The sequence below is a fragment of the Hyla sarda genome, chromosome 5, assembly GCF_029499605.1.
Source record: "Hyla sarda isolate aHylSar1 chromosome 5, aHylSar1.hap1, whole genome shotgun sequence".
Classification (NCBI taxonomy): domain Eukaryota; kingdom Metazoa; phylum Chordata; class Amphibia; order Anura; family Hylidae; genus Hyla; species Hyla sarda.
In genome coordinates, this window is record NC_079193.1 from 235,548,058 (window position 1) to 235,562,152 (window position 14,095).

The 14,095-nt window shown below is 45.3% G+C and overlaps 1 protein-coding gene across 4 annotated transcripts in view; it reads left to right on the top strand.

The window, feature by feature from the left end:
• Window positions 1–719: 719 nt before the first annotated feature.
• The window catches only part of CARMIL1 (capping protein regulator and myosin 1 linker 1), a 339,650-nt gene continuing 326,274 nt past the window's right edge, over window positions 720–14,095 (top strand). For 2 of the 4 annotated variants that reach the window (XM_056521328.1, XM_056521329.1), the window contains exon 1: window positions 721–1,410. In XM_056521328.1, coding sequence (XP_056377303.1) covers window positions 1,371–1,410 — 40 coding nt within the window. In that variant the 5' untranslated portion in view covers window positions 721–1,370. Of the gene's footprint in view, window positions 1,411–14,095 lie in introns of all 4 variants that reach the window. The other 2 variants (XM_056521326.1, XM_056521327.1) reach the window with 2 other exon arrangements.

Here is a 14,095-nt window from a genome sequence, read left to right on the forward strand (position 1 = left end):
CATGGGATGCCTGCTGATAGATATCAGCAGGCATCCCGGTCCAATCACCGCCCGGCGAGCGGCAGTGATCGGAAATGCCGAGGGCGTATGGATACGCCCTCCGTCCTTAAGTGACGGGATGCGAGGGCGTATGCATACGCCCTTCGTCCCCAAGGAGTTAATGATCCCGTAGGGTGAAAGGTGTAAATGAAAAAAAAAAAAGGCCAAAGTTGCTGCCTTTAGGTCACATAAAAAGGGATTAAAAAGTTACATATACACAAATGTGGTACCAAAAAGACTATACAGAACACGGTACAAAAAAAATAAATAAAAATAAAATAAAAAATAAAATAAATAAAAAAATGGGCCCTCATACAGCCGCATGCTGAAATTCTGAAGTGGGAAAGGGAGTGCGGAATCCCGTTCAAGTCTACTGGGCTTTAATTTGATGCGGATGTTCTGCTGTGTGAATAGACCCTAAGGGGTTAAAATAAAGTAACATAATAAGCAAACAAATACATACATGACTATTAGGATAAGGGCCCAGATTTATCAAACTGTGTGAGAGAAAAAGTGGAGAGATTTTCCCACAGCAACCAATCACAGCTCAGCTTTCACTTTACCTCAGCTTGTTAGCTGAGCTGTGATTGGTTGCTGTGGAAAAATCCCTCCACTTTTTCTGTCACAGTTTGATAAATCTGGGCCAAAGTGTCTATAGCAGTGTTTACCAACCAGGGTGCCTCCAGGTGTTGCAAAACTACAACTCCCAGCATGCCTGGACAGCCGAAGTTTTGCAACACCTGGAGGCACCCTGGTTGGAAAACACTGCTCTATAGTTTCTATAGTTAAAAAACATCAGAAATCCATGATATGTGAAGAAGGAAGCGAGTGGGGCATTGTAGCTGAGATGCTGGTGCCCTAGGTGGCAGCCTGTACTGTGTCCTAGGATGCCCTGGCAGTGTGGGTAGCCCCTTCCCTCAGCCCTTTGTTGGTGTGCCCCCTCAGATAAGCAGCTGCAGTGGTGTCCTGATGTCTGCCAGTGCAGGAGGAGGTGAAGTGCCTGAGAAATGTAAGGCTTGAGGGAGAAGACAGAGCGCTGCTGTTATCAGCCTCCCCTCCTCCTGTCTCCATTCACACCCCACCCCCTCTCCCTGTCTCTTTAAGCCTCTCCCCCTCACTAGTCAGTGCAAGGGATTTCTCAGCCGGGATACGGTTATTTCCTGTTGGATCGGAGCACCTGGAGCCGGGGGCATGGAGGGCAGCCGTGGTGGGCATGGGCAGTGACAGGCACCGCAGCCCGCAGTGACAGCAGCACCTTGTTGTTGTGGTGGAGTACGCTGATCTGTGTGTGGACCTCTCTGCCTGGCACCATCACACACCAGACGGGCAACATGACAGAAGACAGCTCGGAGGTCCCCAAAGAATTACAGGGTAAGAGCCCAGCGCTGCGCCCTCTGCCCACTGAGCGGTAACCCTTTAGTGCTCTGCAGGTGACAGCGGCCGCCCAGCGCGGCAGGGGTTAAGAGTGTGGGCGTGGCTGGACGGAGACCTGGCTGGAGGGCTGGAGCTGGGATGTATTGACAGTCCTGGGCGCCCCCTGGGGGAGGAGGAGGAGGGGGCAGCCTGTGCCACTTGATGGGGTTCCATATCAATGAGGGGACAGGCACAGTGTGCGGTGCTGAAGGTGGAGCCTACACTTTAAATATGTGGACTCCCCAATGATGTGTAGCCTACACCTTGTTAGAGCTAGGCTTCTGTTCACATTGCTTTCTGTTAAACCTACAGCAAGAAAAGGAACTATTATTTATTTAGTGAAATAACCAGTAGAGACACCAAATCTGAATGCACTGTAGTGTGGTGCAAAACAAGCCGGGCATGCTGGGAGTTGTAGTTTTGCAACATCTAGAGGACTCCAGTTTGGGACCACTGAATGTCAGAAAATCATATTGCAGCTCATCAAGTGAGACCATGGACCGAATGTCCCAGCACTATCTGATGGGCTATATATACCCTGTCATGGTCCCAGCACTATCTGATGGACTATATATACCCTGTCATGGTCCCAGCACTATCTGATGGGCTATATATACCCTGTCATGGTCCCAGCACTATCTGATGGACTATATATACTCTGTCATGGTCCCAGCACTATCAGATGTGCTATATATACCCTGTCATGGTCCCAGCACTATCTGATGGACTATATATACCCTGTCATGGTCCCAGCACTATCTGATGGGCTATATATACCGTGTCATGGTCCCAGCACTATCTGATGGACTATATATACTCTGTCATGGTCCCAGCACTATCAGATGTGCTATATATACCCTGTCATGGTCCCAGTGCTATCTGATGGTCTATATATACCCTGTCATGGTCCCAGCACTATCAGATGGGCTATATATACCCTGTCATGGTCCCAGCACTATCTGATGGACTATATATACCCTGTCATGGTCCCAGTGCTATCTGATGGGCTATATATACCCTGTCATGGTCCCAGTGCTATCAGATGGGCTATATATACCCTGTCATGGTCCCAGCACTATCTGATGGTCTATATATACCCTGTCATGGTCCCAGCACTATCAGATGGGCTATATATACCCTGTCATGGTCCAAGCACTATCAGATGGGCTATATATACCCTATCATGGTCCCAGCACTATCTGATGGGCTATATATACCCTGTCATGGTCCCAGCACTATCTGATGGGCTTTATATACCCTGTCATGGTCCCAGCACTATCTGATGGTCTATACCCTGTCATGGTCCCAGCACTATCTGATGGACTATACCCTATCATGGTCCCAGCACTATCTGGTGGGCTATATATACCCTGTCATGGTCCCAGCACTATCAGATGTGCTATATATACCCTGTCATGGTCCCAGTGCTATCTGATGGACTATATATACCCTGTCATGGTCCCAGTGCTATCTGATGGTCTATATATACCCTGTCATGGTCCCAGCACTATCAGATGGGCTATATATACCCTGTCATGGTCCCAGCACTATTTGATGGACTATATATACCCTGTCATGGTCCCAGTGCTATCTGATGGGCTATATATACCCTGTCATGGTCCCAGTGCTATCAGATGGGCTATATATACCCTGTCATGGTCGCAGCACTATCTGATGGTCTATATATACCCTGTCATGGTCCCAGCACTATCTGATGGGCTATATATACCCTGTCATGGTCCCAGCACTATCTGATGGACTACACCCTGTCATGGTCCTAGCATTATTTGATGGCCTGTACCCTATCATGGTCCCAGCACTATCTGATGGGATATATATACCCTGTCATGGTCCCAGCACTATCTGATTGGCTTTACCCTATCATGGTCCCAGCACTATCTGATGGACTATACCCTGTCATGGTCCCAGTGCTATCTGATGGGCTATATATACCCTGTCATGGTCCCAGCACTATCTGATGGGCTATACCCTGTCATGGTCCCAGCACTATCTGATGGGCTATATATACCCTGTCATGGTCCCAGCACTATCTGATGGACTACACCCTGTCATGGTCCTAGCACTATTTGATGGCCTGTACCCTATCATGGTCCCAGCACTATCTGATGGGATATATATACCCTGTCATGGTCCCAGTGCTATCTGATGGGCTATATATACCCTGTCATGGTCCCAGTGCTATCAGATGGGCTATATATACCCTGTCATGGTCGCAGCACTATCTGATGGTCTATATATACCCTGTCATGGTCCCAGCACTATCTGATGGGCTATATATACCCTGTCATGGTCCCAGCACTATCTGATGGACTACACCCTGTCATGGTCCTAGCATTATTTGATGGCCTGTACCCTATCATGGTCCCAGCACTATCTGATGGGATATATATACCCTGTCATGGTCCCAGCACTATCTGATTGGCTTTACCCTATCATGGTCCCAGCACTATCTGATGGACTATACCCTGTCATGGTCCCAGTGCTATCTGATGGGCTATATATACCCTGTCATGGTCCCAGCACTATCTGATGGGCTATACCCTGTCATGGTCCCAGCACTATCTGATGGGCTATATATACCCTGTCATGGTCCCAGCACTATCTGATGGACTACACCCTGTCATGGTCCTAGCACTATTTGATGGCCTGTACCCTATCATGGTCCCAGCACTATCTGATGGGATATATATACCCTGTCATGGTCCCAGCACTATCTGATGGGCTTTACCCTATCATGGTCCCAGCACTATCTGATGGACTATACCCTGTCATGGTCCCAGTGCTATCTGATGGGCTATATATACCCTGTCATGGTCCCAGCACTATCTGATGGGCTATACCCTGTCATGGTCCCAGCACTATCTGATGGGCTATATATACCCTGTCATGGTCCCAGCACTATCTGATGGACTACACCCTGTCATGGTCCTAGCACTATTTGATGGCCTGTACCCTATCATGGTCCCAGCACTATCTGATGGGATATATATACCCTGTCATGGTCCCAGCACTATCTGATGGGCTTTACCCTATCATGGTCCCAGCACTATCTGATGGACTATACCCTGTCATGGTCCCAGTGCTATCTGATGGGCTATATATACCCTGTCATGGTCCCAGCACTATCTGATGGGCTATACCCTGTCATGGTCCCAGCACTATCTGATGGGCTATATATACCCTGTCATGGTCCCAGCACTATCTGATGGACTACACCCTGTCATGGTCCTAGCACTATTTGATGGCCTGTACCCTATCATGGTCCCAGTACTATCTGATGGGCTATATATATCCTGTCATGGTCCCAGCACTATCTGATGGGCTATACCCTATCATGGTCCCAGCACTATCTGATGGACTATACCCTGTCATGGTCCCAGTGCTATCTGATGGGCTATATATACCCTGTCATGGTCCCAGCACTATCTGATGGGCTATACCCTGTCATGGTCCCAGCACTATCTGATGGACTATACCCTGTCATGGTCCCAGTGCTATCTGATGGGCTATATATACCCTGTCATGGTCCCAGCACTATCTGATGGGCTATACCCTGTCATGGTCCCAGCACTATCTGATGGGCTATACCCTGTCATGGTCCCAGCACTATCTGATGGACTATACCCTATCATGGTCCCAGCACTATCTGGTGGGCTATATATACCCTGTCATGGTCCCAGCACTATCTGGTGGGCTATATATACCCTGTCATGGTCCCAGCACTATCTGATGGGCTATACCCTGTCATGGTCCCAGCACTATCTGATGGACTATACCCTGTCATGGTCCCAGTGCTATCTGATGGGCTATATATACCCTATCATGGTCCCAGCACTATCTGATGGGCTATATATACCCTGTCATAGTCCCAGCACTATCTGATGGTCTATACCCTGTCATGGTCCCAGCACTATCTGATGGTCTATACCCTGTCATGGTCCCAGCACTATCTGATGGGCTATATATACCCTATCATGGTCCCAGCACTATCTGATGGGCTATATATACCCTGTCATAGTCCCAGCACTATCTGATGGTCTATACCCTGTCATGGTCCCAGCACTATCTGATGGTCTATACCCTGTCATGGTCCCAGCACTATCTGATGGGCTATATATACCCTATCATGGTCCCAGCACTATCTGATGGGCTATATATACCCTGTCATGGTCCCAGCACTATCTGATGGGCTATATATACCCTGTCATGGTCCCAGCACTATCTGATGGTCTATACCCTGTCATGGTCCCAGCACTATCTGATGGGCTATATATACCCTGTCATGGTCCCAGCACTATCTGATGGACTATACCCTGTCATGGTCCCAGTGCTATCTGATGGTCTATATATACCCTGTCATGGTCCCAGAACTATCTGATGGTCTACACCCTGTCATGGTCCCAGCACTATCAGATGGGCTATATATACCCTGTCATGGTCCCAGCACTATCTGATGGGCTATATATACCCTGTCATGGTCCCAGCACTATCAGATGGGCTATATATACCCTGTCATGGTCCCAGCACTATCAGATGGGCTATATATACCCTGTCATGGTCCCAGTGCTATCAGATGGGCTATATATACCCTGTCATGGTCCCAGTGCTATCAGATGGGCTATATATACCCTGTCATGGTCCCAGCACTATCTGATGGTCTATATATACCCTGTCATGGTCCCAGCACTATCAGATGGGCTATATATACCCTGTCATGGTCCCAGTGCTATCAGATGGGCTATATATACCCTGTCATGGTCCCAGTGCTATCAGATGGGCTATATATACCCTGTCATGGTCCCAGCACTATCTGATGGTCTATATATACCCTGTCATGGTCCCAGCACTATCAGATGGGCTATATATACCCTGTCATGGTCCCAGTGCTATCAGATGGGCTATATATACCCTGTCATGGTCCCAGCACTATCTGATGGACTTCACCCTGTCATGGTCCCAGCACTATCAGATGGACTATATATACCCTGTCATGGTCCCAGTGCTATCTGATGGGCTATATATACCCTGTCATGGTCCCAGTGCTATCAGATGGGCTATATATACCCTGTCATGGTCCCAGCACTATCTGATGGGCTATATATACCCTGTCATGGTCCCAGTGCTATCAGATGGGCTATATATACCCTGTCATGGTCCCAGCACTATCTGATGGACTTCACCCTGTCATGGTCCCAGCACTATCAGATGGACTATATATACCCTGTCATGGTCCCAGTGCTATCTGATGGGCTATATATACCCTGTCATGGTCCCAGTGCTATCAGATGGGCTATATATACCCTGTCATGGTCCCAGCACTATCTGATGGACTATATATACCCTGTCATGGTCCCAGCACTATCAGATGGGCTATATATACCCTGTCATGGTCCCAGCACTATCTGATGGACTATATATACCCTGTCATGGTCCCAGCACTATCAGATGGGCTATATATACCCTGTCATGGTCCCAGCACTATCTGATGGACTATATACACCCTGTCACAGTCCCAGCGCTATCAGAATTGGTTCCTAGTCATTTAAAAGAAGGTAAAAGTAGAGAATGCTTGGGAATGACTGCATTCATGGCCTGTGGCCACCACAACATTGGGATCCCCGTGAATGAATTGTATCTAGATCTGCAGGTGGCAGAGTTTTCAGTAGGATTTGATGATACAGTGAAGTGCAGTATAAGCTGCATCGTGTTTAACTCCAAATACCTGGTGATTCTGCCGCTACTTTTTATTCCAGCCACACATTGCGATACATACTGTATCTGCTGCACCCAGCAAGTGCCTACATTCGCACTAGGGTATATGTATTTCTTGTAGCAAATACATTATGTCTGATGCAACATGCTATGAGGTATATGTCCTATGAGAATTTTAATCTACCCTTTATTATTTTATCTTTAGTATATACATAGGTTGTAAGCGAGACACCCTATTCTATTACAGCATTATTCCCAACCAGTGTGTCTCCAGCTGTTGCCAAACTACAACTCCCAGCATGCCCGGACAGCCGTTGGCTGTCCGGGCATGCTGGGAGTTGTAGTTTGGCAACAGCTGGAGGCACCCTGGTTGGGAAACACTGTATTACAGTATGCGTGAGTCTTTATTTACAGCTGTAAGTTTAATGGTACATTTGGTTTGTTTACCCAACAGAACCCACATGGGGTGTCACCATAGTTTACCTGTCAGAATAGCTTACCTGGTGAAAACACAGTTGTGATGTCACAGTAGTTCACCTTACAGCAACTCACTTATGATGTCACAGTAACTTACTTGATGGAAACATAGTTGTGATGTCATAGAAGCTTACCTGACCTAAACATTGATGATGTCACAACAGTTATCCTGAAAAGCACTAGTGGTGTTACCTGACAGAAATCTGTGCGGGAGTGTCACATCGCTGATGGAAATATGTTTGTGATGTCGCACTAGATACCAGGACCAAAGGGCCCCTATATGGTCGGACTACATGGTCTACTTGATTTCCCACTTCTAAACTGATGGCAGCCCTGGAACGCAATAGACCCTGGAATGCCTCATTTATGGCTCTCTATAAAATCCCAGTCCTATACTAATTGTGAGAAGTGGGTTAAAATATGTTTTGCCGGCATCTACTTTCTATCAATTAGGTACCTATTAGGCTGTCTGACTGTTGTCCTGTTTCTTAGGGTATGTTTACACAGACATAATCTACTGAGGATATCCTGCAACAGAAAATACACAGCAGAATTTGCCATCATTGACTTCAATGGGTCCGCAGAAAATCTGAAAATCTGCCACTATTGGCGATTTTCCACAGACCCATTGAAGCCAAATTTGACCAGTTGCCCATAGCAACCAATCAGATCGCCTCTTTCATGATGCACGCTGATTGCTATGGGCAACTTTCTCCCCCATATGTAGATGTAAACTTAAAGGGGTACTCCGGTGGAAAACTTTTTTTTTTTAAATCAACTGGTGCCAGAAAGTTAAACAGATTTGTAAATTACTTCTATTAAAAAAACTGAATACTTCTAGTACTGATTAGTTGCTGAATACTACAGAGGAAATGGTTTTCTTTTTGGAACACAGAGCTCTCTGCTGACATCATGACCACAGTGCTCTCTGCTGACACCTCTGTCCATTTTAAGAACTGTCCAGAGTAGAAGAAAATCCCCATAGCAAACATATGCTGCTCTAGACAATTCCTAAAATGGACAGAGATGTCAGCAGAGAGCACTGTGGTCATGATGTCAGCAGAGAGCACTGTGTTCCAAAAAGAAAAAAAATTTCTCTGTAGTATTCAGCAGCTAATAAGTACTGGAAGGATTAAGATTTTTTAATAGAAGTTATTTACTAATCTGTTTAACTTTCTGGCACCATTTGATAAAAATAAATAAATAAAAAATAATTCCACCGGAGTACTCCTTTAGAAGGGTTGTCCAGAACTAAAACATTGATGAGCTATTCATGGAACAGACCATCAGTGTTTCAGTGTTAAAGGTGATATGTCATGTATAAAAATGTATACGTTTTATATTTTGGGGGGTTAACCTATGGAACCCCCTGCGATCTCCTGCACGGGCACTCTGCTCTCCCTGGGAACGGGGCATGCTGACCTCGGCAAGAAGCGGCAGCTGTCACGCCCTCCATATATCTCTAGGGCAGAGCCATTCAGCTATCTCCTTTTATAAGGAATGGCCTAAATGTTGTTTTGAGCCACATTGCCTATGATGAAGATATTATACTGTATATAATGATATATTATATCCTTGTATACTCCTACACCATAACCTGGCGTTTACATAGGGCTGAAGAGAAATTGGACAGATTGAGGTTTTCTTAGTGCTTTATTACATGTGGCGATTATCCGCCAATATCGTCTTATGTATTAGGGCCAGCGATCAGGCAACGAATCAAAGACTCATTTGGATCCATCAATAAATCAATTGCCATTTGCTGCACATCACTGTGACTGTATGTGCGGCACTCCCCGCCCAATTGCAGGACTGCGAGATCTGGACTTGTAATGGAGCCCTTGTTTCACAGAGGAGAATGTCAGGACCATGCATGATAGTTGTCCTTCAGGGTCAAGTAAGGAAGATGCAGTATTATGACTGGACATCCACAGTCATGTAATGCCAAATGGTCAACTCAGTCTACTGGATGTTAATCAGTCTACAGAGTAAGGGTTAAAGTCTACAGACACTGTACACTTGGTTGTACCTGGTGAATACAACCTTAAAGGGTACTAAGCACTATTAGGACTTATCGCCTATCAATAGCATAGGGGAGAGTTGCTTGATCATTGGAGGTCCAATTGCTGGGACCTCCTTTGACTTAAAAAAAGGGGACTCCCAAAGCTAGCATGTGAATGTTCAACTATGCCCAATGCCCCTTTCATTCATTGTCAATAGGACTGCTAAGGATAGCCAAGTATAGCTTTTGACGGCCCCAGACTGCATCATAAATCTTTCTCCATGTGATAACAGTGAATCCCTAGTGGTTTCAGTGGATTCATTGGTCATTGGCCTTGGGAAATGGTCATAAAAGTACTTCTCTACATTTGACCTTGACTCAATTACAAAAGCACAACATATGGGGTAAGGTTCAATATTTGAGTCAGGTTTGCAGATGTTACCTGTATACCTTTAAAGGGGTATTCCAGGAAATTTTATATATATATATCTCTATCAACTGGCTCCAGAAAGTTAAACAGATTTGTAAATTCTATAAAAAAAAAAATCTTCATTCTTTCAGTGCTTATGAGCTGCTGAAGCAGAGTTGTTCTTTTCTGTCTAAGTGCTCTCTGATGACACGTGTCTCGGGAACTGTCCAGAGTAGAAGCAAATCCCCATAGCAAACCTCTTCTACTCAGCAGAGAGCACTGTTGCCAGACAGAAAAGAACAACTCAACTTCCTCTGTAGTATACAGCAGCTAATAAGTACTGGTAGGATTAAGATTTTTTAATAGAAGTAATTTACAAATCTGTTTAACTTTCTGGAGCCAGTTGATATAAAAGAGAAAGTGTTTTTTTTTTTTCCTGGAATACCCCCCCATTATCTTCCTTAAGTGTGTAACTGCAGGATTAGCAGTCCCTGGGATCAGTCATATGACACATATTGCTTGCAGTCATGAAGTAGTTTTTACATGTAGTGAGTTTAGGTCATGAAAACTATATCTCATCTGGCCTTAAAGGGGTTCTCCGGTGCTTAGACATCTTATCCCCTATCCAAAGTGATGTCACGCTCCTCCCCTCAATGCAAGTCTATGGGAGGGGGCGTGACAGCTATCACGCCCCCTCCCGTAGGCTTGCATTGAGGGGCGGAGCGTGACGTCTCACGCCGCCCGCCCTGTACACGCTCCGGGGACTGATTAGAAACGGGGTGCCGAGTGCAAGATCACGGGGGTCCCCAGCGGAGGGACTCCCGCGATCAGGCATCTTATCCCCTATCCTTTGGATAGGGGATAAGATGTCTAAGCACCGGAGAACCCCTTTAAGTGGAAATAAGTTGTGTACAGGGACTACAATTTTGTAGCTCTTGTATTTCAGTTTTTATGCAATACTGTAAAACAACTGATTTTACGTTCCCGAGATGCTACAGTAGTTACTGCAGACTAGGGTACATTGGACTATTTTTATACAACTAACTAAATAAGCCTTTATTAATGGTATATCACATAAAGTAAAGAAGAAGGTAAATGCTGCAAAGGCCAATAAACATTCCCTCTTGTCCTTGGTGGCATATCTTCTAATAAGAATTTGGTCCTAAAAACCCCATCTACTTGTGTTATACCAGTAGTATGTCGCTGCATAGGAATATAGGGGGGTATTTATCACTTTTGCCTGTTGACCGTTTCTTTTTACCCTTTTCTTTTTCACTTTGGTTTTCGTGGACAATTTATCATTTGGTGCAAGTTGTTAGTAATTTTGGCTCAAATGTTGAATTCAGCTGTTCACAGCGCCTTTTACATAGAACTTACCACCACAGAGGACGCGTATTTTACCCTGTAGAGCAGCCATTTCGGAGTCACTCCTGCAGTATATCAGCAAGCGACATGATTTATTTTCTTTTGTGGGGTTTATAGCCACCATGTGAAATGGATTTTATTTTCAACTTGAGTAGTTTTTTTTTGGTTACTTTAGTGCAGTGGTCTTCAACCTGCTGACCTCCAGATGTTGCAAAACTACAATTCCCAGCATGCCCGGACAGCCGTTGGCTGTCTGGGCATGCTGGGAGTTGTAGTTTTGCAACATCTGGAGGTCCGCAGTTTGGAGACCACTGTTTTAGTGCTTACCTTTCCTGAACCTGTGTGGCCATCTCCAATGCTGGCTCAACGGAGGGTGAAGGTTCCTTCGAGACAACTATGTCGCGGGATAGTATTGAGCAGCCCTGGAGGCGTCGCTGCTTTCCCAACAAAAAAAAAATGTTTCATGTATTTTGACACCTTTACATTTTCTGACATTGGTGTGTTTTCCATGTGCAAAATTTGTTGGTGGGGATTTGCGCCAAAAAAACGGGATTTGCACCAAAATTGCGCCAAAGATCGATTGGCACAAATTATGAATTACTGACTAAAGTTAAAATCACACACAGGACCGTGTGATTTTGAGTAAGTTGTAAAAATGACAGTGGAGAAGATGCGCCAAACTTTGGCGCAAAAAGCCACTGCGCCAAAGTTATGTGAAAAAAAACATAAATCCTTTGACAAATACCTCCCATTGTCTGTTCAAGGGCAGTCTGACAGATCAATCTGCTGTGCATGGACTTTATCATATGCAGTATAGAGATCTGCTAGCTACTCAGTAGACCTAGAACACTCATGGGAATATTCCTACGTGGACACTGTTGACCATTTAATGACGTGACCTTGCAAATTAGCTTTCAGCATTTCCAATAAGACTCCCTAACCAGCTGGTCTGCCTACCCCCCCCCCCCCTCCCCTCCCCCCCCCCCAAGCATATGACATGACCTTAATAGACTCCGCAGTAAAAGCACATTGATTAGATGTGTTATGGCTGAAACCTGATGTTGATGGAGAACCGTGTCCTATGCTGACTTGTTCTGGCTTGTCTGTAATATTTCATTCAATCACCAACCTTGTAGTAAAGCTTTGAATGTTAATACTCCTTTGACAACTGCATTAGGCTAAGTTTCCACTTGGTTTTTTTTCTGGCAGTTTTTGGAATACTGCCACTGCAGTTTTAGAGCCAAAGCCAGAAGTGGATTCAAAAGGAATAGGACATATAAAGGAAGGACTTACACTTCTCCTCCCTTATGAATCCTCTTCTGACTTTGGCTCAAAAACTGCAGTGGCAGTATTCCAAAAACTGCCAGAAAAAAAACCAAGTGGAAACTTAGCCTTAGTATACTCTTTATACTGTTCTATGGGCTTAAAATGAACCATCTGTCACCTTCCTGGGTTCCTGCGGAGCACCACTACAGCTGATCGGTCCTCCGGTCCATCCTCTTCATACTTTCGGGTGTAACGAAGCGTCACATGGCGCTCAGCCTATCGCCGGCCGATGCGATGTTCAGCCTCGGCTGGCGATAGGCTGAGCGCCATGTGACGCTTCGTTACACACGGAAGTATGAAGAGGATGGACCGGAGGACCGATCAGCTGTAGTGGCGCTCCGCAGGAACCCAGGAAGGTGAGAGATGGTTAATTTTCATTTTTTTTTTTTTGCAGCCCGGGCAGGACGGAGCAGTAATACTCTGCACCAGGTCGCCGGGTTTTTGCTATTTTTGCATTTTCATTTTTTCCTCATCACCTTCTAAAAATCATAACACTTTCAATTTTGCACATAATATTCCATTTGATGGCTTATTTTTTGCGCCACCAATTCTACTTTGCAGTGACATTAGTTATTTTACCAAAAAATCCACAGGGAAACAGAAAAAAAATTCATTGTGCGACAAAATTGAAGAAAATTTTAATTTTGTAACTTTTGGGGGCTTTCGTTTCTACGCAGTGTGTTTTTCAGTAAAAATGATACCTTATTTTTATTCTGTAGGTCCATACGGTTAAAATGATACCCTACTTATATAGGTTTGATTTTGTTGTACTTCTGAAAAAAAATCATAACTACATGCAGGAAAATTTATAGGTTAAAAATTATCTTCTTCTGACCCCTATAACTTTTTTTTATTTTCTGCGTACGGGCCGGTATGAGGGCTCAGTTTTTGCACCGCGATCTGAAGTTTTATCGGTACCATTTTTGTATTGATCGGACTTTTTGATCACTTTTTATTCATTTTTTCATTTGAATAAAAAGTGACCAAAAATACGCTATTTTAGACTTTGGAATTTTTTTGCGTGTACGCCATTGACCGTGTAAACAGCTCGCCTGCAGCTGTTCTCTGACTGGTGCTGCTGTCCCGTTCTCCTGTCCTCCCGTCCACATAATGGCGTTCTATGGAGGAGCATGTGACATGCACGTCACTCTGCTTCCTCCATAGCGTTACGCTGGGCGCAGTGGAGGAGGGGGAGTGACGTGTGTGTCATGTGCTCCTCCATGGAACGTCATGATGCGGATGGGAGGATGGGAGAACGGGGCAGCGGAGCAGCAGCAGGTATCGGATTTGGTATCGGGGACATTGAACGAGTCATCGATACCAGGGAAATG